The sequence below is a fragment of the Grammomys surdaster genome, unplaced genomic scaffold, assembly GCF_004785775.1.
Source record: "Grammomys surdaster isolate TR1022 unplaced genomic scaffold, NIH_TR_1.0 266, whole genome shotgun sequence".
NCBI classification, from domain to species: domain Eukaryota; kingdom Metazoa; phylum Chordata; class Mammalia; order Rodentia; family Muridae; genus Grammomys; species Grammomys surdaster.
The window spans coordinates 4,610,618-4,630,707 of NW_021604707.1; the positions used below are offsets into that span (position 1 = coordinate 4,610,618).

The 20,090-nt window shown below is 42.1% G+C and overlaps 1 protein-coding gene across 1 annotated transcript in view; it reads left to right on the forward strand.

Moving 5' to 3' along the window:
- The window catches only part of Cdon (cell adhesion associated, oncogene regulated), an 86,050-nt gene that overhangs the window by 53,386 nt on the left and 12,574 nt on the right, over positions 1-20,090 (forward strand). Inside the window, exons 12-18 of the mRNA XM_028776188.1 lie at positions 1,684-1,887; positions 2,599-2,780; positions 3,220-3,325; positions 7,820-7,942; positions 11,443-11,664; positions 13,860-14,125; positions 16,441-16,520. Coding sequence (XP_028632021.1) covers positions 1,684-1,887; positions 2,599-2,780; positions 3,220-3,325; positions 7,820-7,942; positions 11,443-11,664; positions 13,860-14,125; positions 16,441-16,520 — 1,183 coding nt within the window. The remainder of the gene's footprint in view (positions 1-1,683; positions 1,888-2,598; positions 2,781-3,219; positions 3,326-7,819; positions 7,943-11,442; positions 11,665-13,859; positions 14,126-16,440; positions 16,521-20,090) is intronic.

Genomic DNA, 20,090 nt, shown 5'->3' on the forward strand with positions numbered 1-20,090 from the left:
TAAAGGGGGAGGGGCCATCTGAGGTTAGAGTAAAGGGGGAGGGGCCAGCTGAGGTTAGAGTAGTAGAATTTGCATGGAGTGAGAGGGAGAAAACTTGAGTACAGGCAGCAGGGAAGCATTTACAAGAGGCGTGGATGGTAAAAGATTGCAGGTGAAGATTTAATACGCATATGAAATTATTTGTTTGCTGTTGATAACAACTCCACGAGGAGGAGACCGTGTCCGCTTTCTAGATAAGGAAACAGGCTCCCAGGTTTCAGTGTTATAGACAGTGCCCGAGCTGCTCTTGGAGTCCACGTTTCTCTTCAGCGCAGCTGCTATTGTTGCAGAGTGTAGACATGTTTTCCTCGATAACTTTCTTTTCTTCTTTGACCTGTGGCATTTGGTGAGTTTGCGTCTTGTACAGTCACCTTGAGAGAGTCGCTTGATTTTCTGTAAAGATCTGCATTAACCTTTCTGCCCGTTCTGTTTCCATTGCTTTCTAGTGGAGAGGAATAGAGTAAGTATCACCCACAGTTGCCTGCTAATGCCTTCTCTTTATCCCTTAAGCCATTTGTCTTGTAAAACACCCTGGTTTTTGGCATACAAGACCCATGTTTGATGTGATTTCCTTGTTATACCTTAGAAGGGAGGGTTAAAGAGATGCTGAGATGAAACAAGTCCATGCTTGGGAAACATGGACAAAGATAGGTTTCTTTCCTCGGTGTCGTCACCAATACTGTGGCATTGTGGCCCGGGTTGCCCTTCCATGTCCAAAGGCCTACTGGCCTGCTGAGAACTGGATTCCACAGGATCACAGGCAGCTGATGGAGAGTCAGACTGACAGTTTACCGGGGTGCATGTAACTATTTTGTGGGCCATCCTTGTAGGACTCAGGAGGGAAGCCAGTAACGACCACTAGACTGCAGGTTCAGCAAGGGAAGTTAGGCCCCTGGTATAAATGCAGGTGACCTCACTCCCAGTGGTTCCATCTGCCACAGGCTCTAGTCCTTCTAACCTGTCTGTAGGACAGCACCATGCTTGTCAGTGCTCCCTGCAAGCTGTTGGACATAACGCTCTGACTTACTTTTCTATGTTTGTGTCACCGTCTTTATGTGGTACTGTTCCTGTCTTCCTCACATCTTCTCCCTCCCACGTTACCTTGTTAGTATGGATTCGGACATATCGGATCCATGCATGTGCTGACAGACTTGGTTTCGAACCAGCAATTCCTGAGACCTTGAGGCACCCGTTAAAGGAACGTGATGGTAACAGTGTAGTAATCACTAGGTCATTGGCTTGGTTTATGTAATTTGGGAAACGTTTCAAATAAGGAAACATTTGTGAGAATTGTTTCTATGTCATAGCCAAAATCAAATAATTTCTTGCACACTGCTTTAGCCGTGAATCTGAAATAGAAAAACAGAAGCCATCACATTCATTAGTTTTCCTCCTTCGTGAGTTAATTGTATCTGTAATCATTCGGCTTTTTCTTTCTCCCCTCCAGTTTCCTTTCTTGTACATTTTATTTTCCATTAGCTCTCTAAAAGAGGACAGGGAGACAGGTTGTAGTATTATTAGCGATGACAAAAAATTGATGAGGGACCTTTAACACTGGGTCTGGGGTTTACCCCTCAGAGTATTTTTAGGTTATTCCTGTCTCTGACATCATGGCAATGGAAAAATGAGTGTTTCAATTTTCAGTCCCAGAAGCACCAGATCGACCTACTATCTCTATGGCATCAGAGACCTCAGTCTACGTCACCTGGATTCCCCGAGCAAATGGCGGCTCTCCCATCACCGCCTTCAAGGTGGAATATAAGCGGATGAGAACTAGTGATTGGCTGGTGGCTGCTGAAGACATCCCGCCTTCCAAACTCTCTGTGGAAGTTCGGAGTTTAGAGCCAGGTAATAATACTGTGTTGTTGTTGTTGTTATTTGTTACAATAACAATTTTTTATTTTGAAAATAAAATATGAAGAAGAGAATAAGTTATGTCAACTGTACCCATCCGTACACACTGTTTGTATATTGTTATATTTCTTTCTAGCATTTTTTTCTCTGTGTATTTCTATGCCCTAGGATCTTGTCATAAATAAAATTTTACGTCCCTCATTTTATGTCTAACTTTGTAAGTGTATCATACTTTGCTTAACTATTTTTCTTGGCCTTATTTCAGTGGTGGAAATTGAAGCCAAGGCCTTGTCCATGCTAAGCAGGCACTCTACCTCTGAGTTACATTCTCACCCCTTAACCATTCTTTAGTTCTAGATTTTAAATTGCTTCTCCAATCCCAATTCCTGAGTCTATTAAGAATATTATCTGTAAGAGAGAAAAAAGTATAAATAAGCTTATACTTTTGTTTGGGTTCGTGGCCACTTTTGCATTTGGAATCTTGAATATGGACAAGCGTTGTAGACGTCGGTGTCTAACTTAGTTGGGAGAAGGCAGCAGTTTTAGATGTGTAACATTTTCTGAACTGAAAGCTTTCCAGCAGTGGTATTTGGGTGATAAGGAAACTTGCTTTAGGATTTTAATTTATTCTTTAGATGCATCATAGCTTTGTTCTAATTTTTTTTTCTAAGTTACATGTGTTTTGTTTTTTCCCCATTCCCCAAGGTTCAATATACAAATTTAGGGTCATTGCCATCAACCATTACGGTGAAAGTTTTCGGAGCTCAGCGTCCCGTCCTTACCAGGTGGCCGGCTTCCCAAATCGATTTTCCAACCGCCCAATAACTGGACCTCACATCGCATACACAGAGGCTGTCAGCGATACTCAGATCATGCTCAAATGGACGGTACGTGCGTGAACATCTTCCTAGTGAGATGTCATGTGAGCAGTGTAGTGTTCGCACGGTGTGATGCTCGGCGCTGCTGACCGTTTAACTGCAGAGAAATGGAAGGGCACTGAGGTTTGTCTGCAGCACACATTCTCAGAGACAGGGTGAACATGGCGTTAGTGTTTCTTCTGCTCTCCTCCAAATGTGCTTAACTTAATTAACCGTTTATGCTTTATTGTTTTTGAACCAGTGTACATTTATTTCTGAAGCTAATGAAATGTATACTTATTTTTTTTATTTGTCTCTGTAGTAAGCTAAATGCTCATATACCTTTGAATAACCTTGAGTCAGGTTTTAAAAATGGCCACTACGTATACTGCAATGCAAAGCTAGAGAAACATTGCCATACAGATAGGGAGATTAGGACATTACTTTTACCTTTGCTTCTGTTTTCCAGTATATTCCATCAAGTAACAATAACACGCCCATTCAAGGATTCTATATCTATTACCGACCAACAGACAGTGACAATGACAGTGATTACAAGAGGGACGTTGTGGAAGGTAAGTAAGTCCCTTGCTAAGCTGGGACCCTTGCCCAGATGGGGAGGGGCTAAATATTACCCAAGATGGGGAGGGTCTAAACATCACGAACCCATCTTCACAGGCTAAGACTGAGTTAGAAACGAGCTGGTATGTGCTGTTAAGTTTGTTCCCGTGTAACCCAAATTTCCCAGTCTCTTCCCCCCCGACCCCCCCCAACAGTGCCCTGATTATAAAAGTATGGGAGAAGATAATTTGTCAGTAGTTCATCTGAAAAAGATTTTGACTTTGTTTTTTTACTTTTCTAATGACCTGAATGTATAAATCAGTTGCAGCTTCTTACCAAATTAAAAAAAAAAAAAGTCTTGCTCAAACAGTTTGTATTAGGTCGGTCACATATTAAGCATGCTACCCACCTTCAGAGATGTTGAGGAGTTGGAGTGTTTTGTAGAAGAAACAAGAAACAGCCCAGGTATGAAGGGTGTCAACACTGCTCCTTGGCTGCATTTACAGTACAGTCTCGAATGTTGCCTGTGGCCTGGTAGCTGCTCTGACCTACTGACCTACTGACCTACTGTCCCTCAACTCCATCGACAGCCGTGCCTTTTGTATCTTTTTGCAAGTGGAGATGTTGACACCAGCCTCCGGTCCTCCACGCAGGATAGTTTCTGCTTCCCACCATTCCCCTTTCCTAACGATTCTCGTGGGTGTTCACGCACTCCTCTGTTGGGACTTTGCGTGCCTGTTCCTCAGACGAGATCTTGGCCAAAGCGTTAACCCAAATTAAACCCTTTGTGCTTATTTCAGTGTTCAATCGAAGTCTAGATATATGAACATGAGTATTTGACATTAAATATTTCCCTTACTAAATATTAACTTACTTTAGACATGGGATCTTTGTTCCCTTTGCTGGATTCTCAGCCCTTTCAATGGCGAGGTATTCGGTATTGGATGAGTTAAAGGACAGATATGTGAATGGAGACCAACCGGAGAGCGTTGGAGCGTCTGTCGGGGAGCTGCTTCAGTCGAGACAGATGCTTATGAGGAAGTGATAGAGAGGAGAATTTTCTTACATAAAAGTCGAGGTTCCCTCACAGTGTGATAGGTTCCCTGAGTCTGGAAGCCTCCAGTATAAGCTGGATGCTCCGTTCTTGGTAATATTTTACCAAGATGGGATTCTTGGTGTGAGAGGAAAATTTCTTCCAAACTGTTGGGAGTCCAGGAGTCTGATCTTTTGAGATAGTGAATGTCTTGGTTGGGTTTATAATTCAGTGGTAGAACATGTGCTTAGCATGGGCCAGGCCCTGAGTTCTATCTCGTACATATATTCATTCCTGTATACATAAATACATATTATAACAAATCTTGTCAGAAAATTGCTCTAGGCCTAGGATTCACCTCGTGACTTCCTGCCATTAAATACATAATTTTTTATAATCAGTTCATGCTATCTTCTATCAAATGTTATAGTGTTTTGGGGGATTTTAGTTTTTATATTTATGAATATTTTGACCACATGTGTATCACATGTATGCATGGTGCCTACAAAGGTCAGAAGAGGGTGTCAGATCCCCCGGCACTGGAGTTGTGGATAGTTAGTTGTAAGCTGTCATGTGGGTGTTGGAACAAAACAAGGTCCTTGAAAAAATGAACAAGTTCTCTTCACTGTTGAACCGTCTTTCCAGCCCATGTAGGATTTCTTTCAGGACATATTCAGTGGAGTTACTTACGTAACATAATAAAAACTTAACAGTCTTGACTCTTATTTAAATGAAGGAATGGCTCTTTCTCTTTTTCTGTAACTTTCAGTGACAAACTTGTCCTGTGTTCTCAGAAGTCAGGGTGATAGCCATCTTGAGGGAGAGAGTGGGATGCAGCGGTGTTCTCTTGGTGGGCTAGACATCGGTGCCCTGGGTGTTTGCTTTGTGAACGTTCAGTGCAGTGTACTTAAAGTGTGTGGCTCATCAGTTTGCATGCTTTCTGTCAATCAGAAGGCTGTTAGAAAAAGCAGAAAGATAATTACGACTTCTGCCTTTTGTTCTGTCCTCGTCTGTGTTTTAGTTTGGATGATTTAGAAGAATGTGGATATCAGATTTTTATTTTTAAATACTTTTGACATCGGTTAAACATTTGGCGTAAGATGGTTCTAAACAGAGCAGATGTAAGATGACATGGACAGCTCTCTCTGTGTCTCTCTCACCCTCGCCTTCCTTCTGTACTTTCTAGGAATCCCTGTGCTTTAACTGTTTTTAAACTGTGCTCTTTAGAGGTATCTGAACTTTTACAGACCTCTGTGATGGGCATGTGGGCCTGGGACTAGAAGAGGGCTTAACAGCGTGTCATGTGTAGCAGTGCTCGTGGTGGGACTCTCTTAGTTCTCAGCAAGCTTGTTTATAAATGGAGCACACCGAGCAGTTGGATGTTTAAGTGGGATCCGCTGTGCTGTGTAATTTGCTTATTGCTTATTTTCATTTTGAAATTCTTTCTGTGGCAGTTGGAGCTCTTGGTTTAGTCTTCCGAAACCAGGAACAAAATACTTCTTTAAAATATGTACCTAAAATTTTCTTAAAAGGTTTGGATACTTATGTGTGTATTGATCTGAAATTTAGGGCCTCGCTTTCTCTAATGAGTCGATTATAAAGACTACAATAAGAACACTTATATTTCTTACAGTGTCTGATCTTCTAATTCTTTGCCACATTTAGATACCTACAAATGTTCTCACCCCAACAGTGTTTTCCTGTGGAGTATTTTTGTCTTGTTAAGTGGAGTTCTAAAGAAATCAGTGTATGAATCACTCTGCTCTGCAGTTCTAAGCGGGAATCTTAGCAGAAGGTTTACACTCACTGACTGGCTTTAGATCCAACAGTGCACATAGCTGCCTCACTTACCAAATATAAAAATCCCTTCCCTTCACCAACCTATAGATTTTACTGTTGGAAAGATTGGACACAACAATGAAATATAAATCTAAGAAGGTGTATATTGTAACTGTTTTCTCCTAAAAAACCGGTCAGAAGCTTAACCCCACTGTTATTAGTTCTCTGAAGTCTCTCTAGTTCTGTGGGTCTAATGGAAATGTTTGTAGGTGGGGTGTAGAACCAGGAAAGCCCAAAAGGTAGAGTAAGAAATACTCTTATGGGATGTCTTAGCATTTTAGAAATAGGCTCATTCTACCTTCAACCAGTTCTTTAATGAAAGAAAAACCAACCAACCAACCAAAAACAAAAGCATGTTGGGACGGGGGAGGTCTCTTTACAAGTATATATGTGCATGTGCGTGTGCGTGTGCGTGTGCGTGTGTGTGTGTATAAGTATATATATGGAGTCTAGAACCCACTCCTACAGCCCCTCAGAGACACTCGATCTCAGACTATCGGATTTTCTCCCCTGTAAGATGTGGGTCTGTGTGAACGAGGGTTTTTTTGTGCTAGTGACTTGGAAAAAGGCTGAAATGTTTTTGTCTGTGTTGAATTAGAAAGGAGCCTGGGATACTGGTCCTGTCAGCCAAGCAGATTTGACTTATGCATGTGGTGTGTTTTTTTTTTTTTGTTGTTGTTTTCTTTCCCTTTAATTAATTCTTAAATTGGTTGGTGGCATACTTGGATTTCTAGGAAACGTTGGAGACAGTCTGAAGAGTCATTTTCTAAAAGGGATTAGGAGTGCTTGAAGAGTTAATTAAATCTGGCAAAAGTGTCCCTGTTTATGAAAGTTTGTCACAGATCCATGAAAGTGAAAACGGAGGGTGATTTACACTGGAGTGCTGGGTTTGGGAGTGTTTCTAAATGAAACCTTGGCTGCATGCCACAGATAACAGAATCCTAATAGTGGAGACACTTGTGTGGTTCTGAGTCCCCGACTCAAAAGAAACGTGGTCAGGAGCGGCGGCGGCTGAGGGTTCCCACTGCAGAGTTTACCTTCTATGGATGCTCAGCACTTTATTAAGGTGTTCGACTGTCGGCCTGTGATGTGTCCGTGGTAATGGAAGAGAGTTCTGTGAAAGCCTTTTCTGCAGCTGGCCACCTTGTCAGGGCCACGTACTGCTTGCTGTCATCTGTACCATAGCTTTTTAGTAGACAGGTATAGTGACTGGTCTTGCTGGGCTGAAATGAGGATTTGAGATGATTTTCCTCTATGCCACTAATTTTTAATAAAACCAGTATTGCTACCAATACACAGATACGCTTTATGAGTTCATCTCATTGCCTCCTTTACACGCCACTTAGTAGAAATGCTATTCATCCGTGATGCAGCAAAAAATACTTACATGGAGTTTGTGTGTGTGTGCGTGTGTGTATGTGTGTGTGTATATATATATATACGTGTGTATATATATATATATATATATATATATATATATATATATATATATATGTATATATATATTCATTTCACAAGCTGTATGAAATGGCAGGGGGGATTCTGTAAATCTCATTCTGAAAATTCCCAATTAAGCACATTCGTGTCATCCAGGCTGTGTGACATCTACGGCTAGTCTCTCGCCTCTCTTCTCTAGGTTCAAAGCAGTGGCACACCATTGGTCACCTGCAGCCGGAAACCTCCTATGACATCAAGATGCAGTGCTTTAATGAAGGAGGGGAGAGTGAGTTCAGCAACGTGATGATCTGTGAGACCAAAGGTAGGAGAGCCTTGCGTTTCTCCCTGGCCTGGTTACTAGAATTCCAAGCTCTAGATCATGTCTTAAAGTTACTGACCTATTTCCGTGTGCAGATTTCTGCTTTGGATGAGTTCCAAATGAGTTTACATACACATGTACCTGATAGAAGTACATGCTTGTCGGCTAGAGCGTTTATCTAAAAAAAAAAAAAAAATGTCTCCACAAACATTAATGGCTCCCATTACTTTCCATGTGACTATATGTAAGTCACTTCTTTTTTTCCTGCTCTCCTAGAAGAGAGTAGAAATATTTTGCTAACTGCTTTCTATGAAAATTGAAATATCAGTAAGAGTATAGAAGATTAAGGAGAAGTACCACACCTGTGTTACAGATCTGATAATTCAGGTCTGAGGCTGGGAATTGAGGAAAGGGAGATTGGCTAGCTCTCAGCTTTCCGTGTCAAGGGTACTATGCTAGCTGGTGTCAGTTCAGCTCTGTGAAGGCCTGTGACAGGTGGCTTCACCATGGTAGGAGTACACACAAGAGGGACTGATCAACTGGGAAGCCAGAAAGCCCAAAAGGCCAGACACGGGCCAGACCTGTTCTTTGATAACAGCACCCTTATGAGAACTAACTAGAACCTCAGCAGTTCCTTTTGAGTCAGGGACCCGGGACTCTCCTCTAGGCTCTCCGCCTTTTCAAGGTCTCGCCACCTCTTAACATGGCTACATTGGGGACCAAGCTACCAGCACAGCAATCTGCTTAAAGCCGTTTCTTGAATGACAGATAGATGTACTGGATACATCTTTAAGTATGTGCCCTATTAAGTCTAAGGTAGCAGTGACAGATTCTAAATTCTCACTCTAAACTCTGCCTACACACAGCGTACTATAAAAGGAGAAGCCACACACGACAATAGGAGAGATAGCTAACCTGGATGTTTATAAAGCAGACCTGAAGGTCTGTGTATCACCCTGAGGCTTTCTCAAAAGTCCCTGCTGGAAATCTCGGGTGTCCCAGTTCTTAGTGAGAAGTAGGGAACCAGGTCTGAGGTCATTTAGGAGGTTCTCTGCCTTCTCTTTCCTCCTTGCCTGGGTGTCAGTGAGGCCCTAGGTGCAATACTGCTTATAGTAAGCAGATCTGGCTTTACAAGTGGTCAGGCTGAGGTCTGGCAATGCCTATTTCTAAGTTCTTCTCCTTCCTCCTCCTCCTCCTTCTTCCTCCTTCCTCCTCCTCCTTCCTCCTCTTCTTCCTCCTCTTCCTCTTCTTCCTCTTCCTCCTCTTCTTCTTCTTAATCATCAATAATCTTTCAATCTCCTCCTCCTCTTCTTCCTCCTTCCTCTTCCTCCTCTTCTTTCTTCCTCTTCCTCCTCCTCCTCCTCTTCTTCCTCCTTCTCCTCTTCCTCTTCCTCCTCTTCTTCTTCCTCCTCCTCCACTGGGTCTCATGTGTGCCAGACTAGCCTTGCACTCACTATGTAGCCTTGAACCTCCGATCCTCTTACCTAAATGCTGAGATTATAGGCTACAATTATATGCTACATCATATTCAGTTTGTGGTGCTGGTGCTCAAACCCAGGGCGGATATACTACATCTCCAGTCCTTAAGGATCTTTTAAAGAAGGCTTAGGTTAGCACTGAAGAAGGAAGTTGTCGAATATTCAGGGTAGCCATCAGTGTCTGCTACAGTTGTTTTTGTTTGAACTAAGGAAATGAATAAAACGAGGAGACAAATACTTGAGATTGAATTGCAAAGCCAGGCTTACTCTGCTCTCATAAAGTTTCAACCATGTGTCTTTCTGCTAAAAAAAAAGTCTCCCATTAAATCCACGTTCAACATCTGTTCACCTGGACCTGATTTCAAGTTTCATTTGGTTAGCGAATCCATGAATACCTCTGTGAAGCAGACACTGTAACAGATGCGGTACGATTTCTTGCTTGTTTCTAGAGTGCTCTGATGCTTAAAATAACGAACGATGTCAGCTCTTTACCAGGAACGTTAAAACTCTTACCAGTCAGGACTGGAGAGATGGTTGTTCTTGCAGAGCACAGAAGTTGGTTCCCAGCACCTATGTAGGGTGGCTGTAACTCCAGCTCCAGAGGATCCAACACTGTCTTCTGGCTTTTAGGGGCATCTGAGCACACATGTGCATACACACACACACACACACACACACACACACACACACAATCATGTATGTAAATCTTGCCAGGCACAATAGGAAACAATTCTGGTATAGGGTTGCAGCTCTGAGAGAAGGTACCTGCTTAGCATATAGAAAGTGGTGCCTTCCATCCCCAGCACTGCAAAAAGGAAGGGGCTAAAAGTGTTCTAATGTGTTTTCTAGTCATACGGCCGTGTTCAGAACAGCATGCTTCATTATCTGCTGCAGTTTACAGCCAGTAGAAATGTATTGACTGGAGGCTGGGAAGTCGGAGCATAGTGCTGACAGTCTGGCAAAGGCCTCCAAATGCCGTATGGTGGAAGAGCAAAAGAATGAGACTGAACCAAAAAGCTCCAAATTCAAACCCACTTCTATATGACCAACCCTTTCTTGTAATAACAGCATCGATCTGTCAGTGGGGATAAAGCCCTTATGACCTAATCATCAATTCTACTCCCTAATGCTGTTAGCATGACGGTTATGCTCCCACCTGGGTTTGGAGACAGCCAAACAAACATAGGACTCTTTGTCACAGTTTTAAGATGGATCCTGTAGCATGGTCCGTGGGGTGAAGTGATGGAGCAGTAGAGCTAAGTTTATTTATACCCAGGGATCCTGCCTCCTGAGAATGGGCTGTCAGCCACCATAGTCCGCTCATGACAGAGTGGGACTTTACTATGACATTTAGAGCAGTAAGAACACGTGACTCACAAACAGGAGAATGGGATGTGTATCACACTTGTGGAATAGCATTTGTGATCACAGTTGCCCAGAATACCCATGAAGTAGCTAAGAGGCCTGTGGACTCTGGTGGGTTTCATTGGGGATGCTTATGGGACACATGGGGTTTTTGGACTACGTGTAGATGCTATAGTAGTTTGAAGCTAATTGTTTAATGTTGAGAATTCCTTTTTTTTATGGTAGAAGAATAAGACACTAATTCCAAGTCTTACTGAGAGGGAAATATATCACATAGAATAAGAGTCTTTGTTTGGTTTTTGTTTTTGTTTGTTTGTTTGTTTGTTTTGATTTTTCTGTCTATAAGTTGAACTATTTTATTTCAACCATGGGAGTTTCTGCGAGTACAGTTCAGCAGATCATCATACAGCTGTTTAGGTCAAACCAATTTGTATGTTTCTTGGCTCTTAGAATTTCTCAAAATTTGTGGACCAAAACTTTGGCAGATCAGAATTTCACATTTGGATCCTTCTCTGTGACTCATTGGTGGTCAGATCGTCTCTGTAAGGAGTCTAAACAGACCGGCTTGCATTCCTAGCCAGACCTCCTTCAGAGTCTATTTCGTAAGCTCTGTATTCACTCTTAACTTAATTTTTTTTTAAAAAAAAATATTCCGTGCAGTGAAACGTGTTCCCGGAGCTTCAGAGTATCCCGTGAAAGAGCTGAGTACGCCTCCCAGTTCTTCAGGAAATGGAGGGAACGTGGGGCCTGCAGCCAGCCCTGCCAGGAGCAGCGATATGTTGTACCTCATCGTTGGCTGTGTGCTTGGGGTTATGGTCCTCATTCTTATGGTTTTCATTGCGCTGTGTCTGTGGAAGAGTCGCCAACAGAGCGCCATACAGAGTGAGTCATTTCTAAGTATTTCCTTGTCTTTCTCTAAAGATGGGTAGAAAAAATATTGTCAGAGTAAATATTGATTCCTAACACTCTCATGTATTTGTGCCATGGAATGGAAGCTGTTAGATGCTCTCCACTCAGGGGAGGTGACTTTAGAACCATTCGTGCTGCCAGCCAAAGCATGTGGGAGCATCAAATTAAATTGCCCAATAGAAATAAACACCAAAGCCAAAGCTAAAGCAGGTCTCCAAGTAAATAGCCGTGTTGGTGATGGGAAAGCCTGGCTTTGCTGGACCACCAAAGGGGATGAACGTCAGCTCTGGAATCCACCGTAGGAATGTCTTCAGGCTGGTGCGAGTCTAGTCAACAGGAAACAGAAATGGCTTGATGGAAAGGGAGACTTTTCTAAGTTACTGTCATAGTGTGTCATGAGCAGAGATAACATGGTCCTGCCTCTGTCACTGCTGTACCCAAACCACTCTGAAGTTGCATATTATCTCCCAAATACATCAAGTAAGAGGTGTGAGTGTAAGGTTGACAATGATACTGTTTCAACGCCAACAGCCTTCCTTTCCTGTCTCCAACTATTTGAAACATTATAACCAAACCAAGCTGGGATATCAGACTTTGATGAGGAGAAGATTCTCCTGTTTGGACCAAGGATAAGGAAATGAAAGCAAGAGGAAACCAATAGTGACAAGTATTTCCAGGGACCACTGTCCAGTTCTCCCCTTTTAAGTTAGAAGCTCATGAAAATAAAACCATCCGTTTTGATCAGACCATACTTTCCAAAAGAGGCGTGACTGGATTGGGCATGTCAGGCTGCAAAGTATGTGCCATGTTCTAGATGGTTCTGATGTGTTGCTTTAAATCCTGTGTGTGTGTTGAATAGTAAACCATTGTTCTAGTTATCTGAGCAAGATCGATCTGATAAGTAATTTTCCTCCGTGATGATAATATTTTTTACAAAATAAAAAGTTCTCAAGAGAGTGTTTATTCGGCCATTTGTGCCACCAGAAGACACTCATTTGTCTCCTGCTTGTCAGACATTGCTAAACGATGGCGATCAACTGATGAGGGCCTTCTCCGAAGGAGCACAGATTAACTGGCACAGGAGGATATGAACCTGTGGGAGAGAGCAGGATAAGGAGGAAGTTGGAGAGGACTTAGCAAGAACCAGGAAGCAGATCAGTATAGTTTTGAGGCTAGGGTTCTTAGGGTTAACGTGGCTTTTCCTAAATGTATCCGGCAAATGTGCCTCGGGAAATCAGAATTTGCTGAGAGCTTTAAACATAAGGACTAGAACTGCCTTTTCTGTCTTTGGTACCTCACACCCTCGGCATGCAAGATGACAGGAGATGCTACTGAAGAGCCAGCAAATGGACACATCTTATTCTGTTTTTACCTAAAAGTGCTGCTTCCTGCTGTTTAAAATGTTTTTTTAAAGATTTATTTATGTATGTATATGAGTGTTCTATTTGCATGTATGCCTGAATGACAGGAGAGGGCATCAGATCCCATTACAGATGGTTTTGAGCCACCATGTCGTTGCTGGGAATTGAACTCAGGACTTCTGGAAGAGCAGCCAGTGCTCTTAACTGCTGAGCCATCTCTCCATCCCAAATGTTTGTTTGTTTGTTTGTTTGTTTACTTATGATTCTGACAATTATTTTGAGCTCTTGAAGTGTGTAGGATTGGAGGATTCGCCCCTGCACAATCTATTCCCTTGGGAGCGACTTCTCCCTGGTAAACTTCCTTCTATTAGCGGAGTGTGAGCTAACTCAGCATTCCGAGCTACTCCTCACTGTAAAGAAAAAGCGGGGGGCTGGAGAGATGGCTCAGTGGTTAAGAGCACTGACTGCTCTTCCAGAGGTCCTGAGTTCAAATCCCAGCAACCACATGGTGGCTTACAACCATCTGAAATGAGATCTGATGCCCTCTTCTGGTGTGTCTAAAGACAGCTACAGTGTATTCATATATAATAAATAAATAAATTTTTTTTAAAAAAAAGAAAGAAAAAAAAAGAAAAAGCGGCAGCAACTTTACCAAGAGCTTCGTGAGAAGAGCTTGGCGTATTTTATTTTAGTCTTGATTGTCATCTCTCAGTGATTTCATGAATCAAAGTTTTCAACAGGAAGATTTTTTTCCTTCAGTATCTGACTTTGTTTTTTCCTTCTGGATGTGTCTGTTCTTTTTAACAGAATATGATCCTCCAGGATATCTCTACCAGGGGTCAGAGGTTAACGGGCAGATGGTAGAGTATACTACTCTGTCAGGAACGGCCCGGATCAATGGGAGTGTCCATGGAGGCTTCCTCAGCAGTGGCTGTTCTCACCTCCACCATAAAGGCCCCAATGGAGTCTCTGGGATCCTGAATGGAAGCATAAATGGAGGGCTTTATTCTGCACACACAAACTCCCTAACCAGGACATGTGTGGAGTGCGAGCATCCTCACCATCTAGTGAATGTAAGAGAACTCATTATAAATGCATGACTGTCTGGGTCCCAGTGTGGCAGGGTACAAGGACCGGTGAGCATGTCTGACTTCTGTCACTGTAGACGCCCCTAAGTCATGTGGGTAGGCATGCTGTGTGTCTCTAGCAGCTCCAGATCCAGAGTAACCTTCATCGGTTTTCTGTCATCAGTAATAGCCGATTACTGTCAGCTTTTTCTAGCTTTCGATTATTTACCGCAGAGTGGAATGCGGGCAGGAACACATTGAGGGTTATTCTTGAGACAGAATGGAACTATGGCTGAGCAAAGACCAGGCCAGATGGTTCACATTTGATTTACTAGGAGCTGAGTCTGAGAACCCAGTGCTGTTAGGTCTGGCAAATGAAGGAGTGGACTGCATAAATATAGGGGGAAATCACCAGATGCTAGAATAGTACTCAGATTCTCTTTTCTTCTGTGCTGGAGACGGGACCTGGGGCTTCTGCCATGGTAGGTAAGCGTTCTACCACTGAGTCACCCCCAGTCTATGAAGACCATGCCAAAGATCTCCACAGGCTGCCAGCTTAATGACTCCTGACCTGTCATGAGTTTGTTTGTTTTGTCCCATACTATTTTGAACCCTGTAGCTTATAAGCTTTATACATTTTAGAATATTAGCATTTTTCAGCCACAGGAGGTCTGTGGCAAGCCCTTGAGACTTCCTTATTTCTGAGATAAATAATACTGTTTTTTTGTTTGTTTGTTTGTTTGTGATGGGACTAGAATGACTGGTGTAGTTTAAACAATGCTACTTACAGGGTTCATACAAGCTGGAAAAGTTAAGGGTTTTTTTTTTCCATCTTTAATTTAGTAAAGGTATTGAAATACTAGATTTACAGAATAAAACTTTAAGGTGTATTTGTATCATAAAGCTAAAAAAAAAACCTATGGCTTTGTGACTGGATTTTTGTACATTCTACAAAGCATATCATTAACAAAGAATAAGAATTTCATTATTTTGTGGAGCAACTCATGGCTTACCTTCAGACTTCCTGACCGGCTTTGTCACCGTTCCTAGTTCACGCCTAACCTCGGTCAAGGAATCTGATGGAGAGAACATTCAACTGGGGACAGTATGTGCTGTTTCTAAAAGGAGGAACCCTAAGATGATGCTACCCACAGAACCAACTTGTCACTTAGATGAGCACTGCCCCATTAGGTGACAGGTTTAGAAGTTGTCAGCTATGGTTCCAACAAAACTTTCCATTTTCTTACTTTTCTCAAAGAAAAAAAAATAAAGAAATTAAAGTCTTACTAGTCATCATGAAAATCACTGATTTGACTTTAACCAATTCAGCAGTTCTTGTAAATGACATCATTTTCCTGAACTGCTGGAATTTGCCCACGTGTACTGAATGTAGTCTAGGATGGTCTTTCTCTGTTTTCCTAATCATTCCTGTTGTTAGGTGGATCAGGGTTACTGAAAGAAGTTTCTAGTCTTGGTTTGCTTAGGTTCTGGCCGTTGTTACAAGATAAATGAAATGCAAAGTGTTCGAACAAAAGCAATTGCCTGAATCTTTTCTAACCTTGAAGCCTGCTTGAGGTTTGGGTACACTGTGATAACCCCCCCACCCCCTTCAAATTCAGCTCTGCTGTTTCTCTTCAGAAAGCAGAACCCTGAATCTAAGGCCAGTCAGCCTGTAACTTCCTGTTTGCCATTCTGTATGTCAAGTGAACCATTTTACAATGAGGTATGTGTTAATCTGGGCATTTTCCTTAATTGCTGAGCGTTTTCTGCCAAAAGCAACATCAGAATATTAATATTCCCTCTAAGTCATTGCTGGCTGAGAGTCTACTCCATCTGGAAAGACATGACGTCTTAAAACAGTGCAGTCAACTGAACAGACCCACTCGAAATAATTACAGGAAAACGAAGATGGGTTGATCTTGTGACATCATTCAAACAAACTTTACACCCTGTCTCTCTAACGGGTGTCACATAAGCTTTTTCCATGACTGTTAGAAAAGAAAACATAAGTGGGTGCTTATGATATATTTTAAGGCATAAATTTGAAATACTCCAAGGAAGTGACTAACCTCCCTCCATTTAGTTGCCTTTTTCCAGTACAGAGGCACCTGGAAGAATGTAGCAGCTTAGCTTTCGGGGTGTAGTGTAACATTGTGTCGGCTCACTTGTGAATAAGTACTATGTATTACGTTACTCAGGCAGTGTGTGAAAACGTAACATATACCCACTTGTTATCAATATGTATTTGTGGTTATTTGGCAAATGGTCTCTGGCTTCTTCAGCTTCTTTTTTTCTTTCTTCTTGAATGCTGTCCTGTTCAGGGTGGAGGAGTGTACACAGCCGTCCCTCAGATTGACCCACTGGAATGCATTAATTGTCGGAATTGCCGGAACAACAATAGGTATGTTAGCGTGTGCCCAGCCGCGGTGCCGTGACCAATGCATTCTGTGCTGCTGCTGCTTCAATGTTTTCCTAAACTTAACCTCTGACATAAAGCTCCACCACCCTCAGTGTAAGACTGTTAATATTGGTTTTTCCTGCTCTGTAGTTGTCACCTTTCCGTGCCTCAGTTTCATCAGACATGTAGTGACAATCTTAGACGCTTTGTTTCTTAACAGCATTGTTGAAGGGCAGGGTCCTTCTCTATATGCAGTTTTTGTCTTTTCCCATTTCTTAATTTCATGCCTGTGTTGGGATGAGGATAAATGCAGTCGATCATGTTTTAAACAGTCAACAAAACAAAACCATCTCCTATCTATAAGGTAATTTTCCCCATAATAGTGCTGAAATCTTCCTACTAGATTATGCAGTGTCTCTCTCTCTTTCTCTCTCTCCCCCCCCCCCCCTCTCTCTCTCTCTCTCTCTCTCTCTCTCTTTCTTTCTTTCTTAATTCTTAAAAATTTTAAGATACTTAAGAATTTTTACTTGTACCATGGTGGTATATGCCTTTAGTCCCAGTACTTAGCAGACATAGGCAGGTGATCTCTGTGAAATTAAGGTTAGCCTGGTCTACCCAGTGAGTTCCAGGACAGTCAGGCTACATAGAGAGACCCTGTCTTAAAACAAAAACCACAACAAAATTGTAACATAGAAAATAGGCATGGTGGCACATGTCTATAATCTCAGTAACCTGTAATTTCAAATTTTGGGAGCTGTGATTAGGAGAATTACAAAGTCAAGACCAGACTGCAGTAAGACCTTGTCTCAAACACAAGCAAATGAAAATCTGCCAACATTGACACACTGAATAGCAGAAAGCTTTAATAAATAATTCCAATAGCAGACATTTGGTTACAAATCTTGATTTAAAAGAAAGAAAGAAAGAAAGAAAGAAAGAAAGAAAGAAAGAAAGAAAGAAAGAAAGAAAGAAAGAAAGCTAGCTAGCTGGGCCTGATAGTGTAAGCCTGTAATCCCAGCTACTTGGGAGTCTGAGGCAGGAGAATTCTAGGTTCAAGGCCAGCATGATATGGGTGTGAGGACTCTAAGCCGTTTCATACACTTCTGTACATATCAATTCCAAAGGATTATTGAAATTGCATAAGAAATCTTAGTTCTTTTCCATAATGATGGTATTGAATTACATAGTACTAAAAACCCATCCCACCACTGAAATCCTATAGCCTGAAAAGTTAGTCCATAAGATAGTTGACGGCAGTGTGGTGTTTGGATCATGCATTATCCAGAACGGTTCAGTCTGTAGCTTTTAAATGACATAAATGTTAATTAAGTATTATCCCTGGGAGTGAGTGATGTCAGAAGGATCTAGCCAATCATGCAGTCTAAAGCGAACCTTTTCAACACAGGCAAGCTGAGTGCACTGGAATGAAGGCAAGCCTAGTCTATGCAGGGAGACCTGTCCCGGAAAACAAGAAGCACATTGTTTTAGAAATTCTCAGAACAGAGCAATAAATCATTGCTACTTTCTGTTATTTACTTACCATGTAAAGGCTTGTAAATTAGCAAAAGCTGGCTGGCTGTTTTGTGTACTAAGAGTATTTCAGTTCTGTGACACTCATTTTGAAAATGTTCCTATATCAAAGCTGAGGCTTGGCTCAGAGATGTCACAGGGTGTCACAGTTTGTTAAGAAACATGCAAAATAATTGGTAAACCTAGGTGTGGTGTCTCTTGACAGTAAACCCGTACTTGAGAGGCTGATATGGTCAGATTGCCATGGGTCTAAGGTCAACTTGAGTTACAGAGCATGATCCTTTTTCCAAAAACCACAGGGAGGAAGTTTATGAAGCTAGCTCATATACTTGGTAGGAATCAGGTAGTTTAATGGAACAGTGGGAGGCAGAGGTTTTGTGTCTTGAGTTGTCCTTTGTGGTTCTTGTGGTCGTCACAGATTTCAACTTTCCTTACAAATTAGAGTGTTGTAATTTGGTCTAAGAATAAGTAGTCCTGGGCTTTGTCACTGTTTAAACCTGTAATCTTGGAAAATCCTCACAGGATCTCAGAGTCAGCATCCTCATCTGAACAGTGAAGGTGTGTTCTGAGTATTAGAAGACCGACCACAGTACAATATAAAATTTCGTAAAATGTCTTTAATGATGTCTCAGTGTCCAAAATAGATCACGTTTCTTTAAGAGAACTTACATGACTGCCGGCAGCTTCAGTTTGGCCATTTGTATGCACATCTGTGTAGAATTTGGTGGTTTTGTTATAAATTGTAATTGTATTTCTTTGGTTTTGAGGTTAATAACTTCCTGCATTTCAAGCTTGTTTCACTGCTATCTGGAAACAGGTGAATTCTCTTCAGCTGTGTTTTTCTCTGGCTTAAATGTTCTTCCTGCATGAAGGAACACACACAGACACACAGATATATATATGCGCACACACATACAGATATGCACAGAGACAGACAGACTCACACACACACACACACACACACACACACACACACGGAATTGTATTAATGAGTAGCTACTCTCATGTCTCCGAAACTAGAATCATTTAACTTCCCATTTCTAATGCTGTGGACGTTGTGATTGAGCATAGGTATCTGGTCTGTCAGCTTTACACTTCTGTGACAAACACCTAAGAGGGACAGTTTTAAAGGAGGAAAGGAGACAAGCCTTGCAGCACAGACCTGTAAATACCAGCTACTCAAAAAGCTGAGGCAGGAGGATTATAAATTTAAGCCTGCCTGAACTACAGAGTGAGTTCAAGGCCAGGTTGGACAATGTCGTGATACTTTGTCTTGGATATAAAATTTTAAAACCTCAAAGGGCTGGGGACAGAACTCAGTGGTGGGTTACTTGCCCGGTGTGTGCATAACCCTGAATTAAATCAACAATAACCCCCCAAAGTGGAGAAATGTATGCGTGTCTCACCTCACAGTCTCAGGAGAGTATTCACTGTCACTGGACACCACTGCTCCTGGGCTCTGACAGCTGCAGAACATCATGAGGGACTGAATTAAGCACCCTAAGAACTGGGCAGGACTTCCTTGGAGGCTCTCAGTGTTGTCTTGCCTGCCCTGCAACTTGCTCCTCCTTTTCCTTTGCATTCTCAGGTTTAAAACCCAAATGCATTTTTTAGAGTTAAGAAACCAGTTGTTGCTCACCCTTGATGAATCTCCTTTCTCATCCCTCTATTTTCGCAGTAACTCGGGAGACTGAGACTGATTCTGTTGACATAACTGGAGTACTGATGTGAATAGATTGGGGATGGACAGGATGTGGTGACACACACCTTTAATCCCAGTGCTCAGGACACAGAGGCAGGAGGATCTCTGTGAGTTTGAAACCAGTCTGATCTCCATAGTGAGTTCCAGGACAGCCATGTTGAGACAGCCAGATACAAACAAACATACAAACAAACAAACAAACAGTAATAACAACAAAAAATTGTGAACAAGCAAGACGGAAGGCACCTCTAGCACTCTAGGGAAAATTGTTACATTCCAGGACAGTCTAGGGGGGATTGTTACATCCCAGAGCTTTCTAGGGGGAATTGTTACATCCCAGG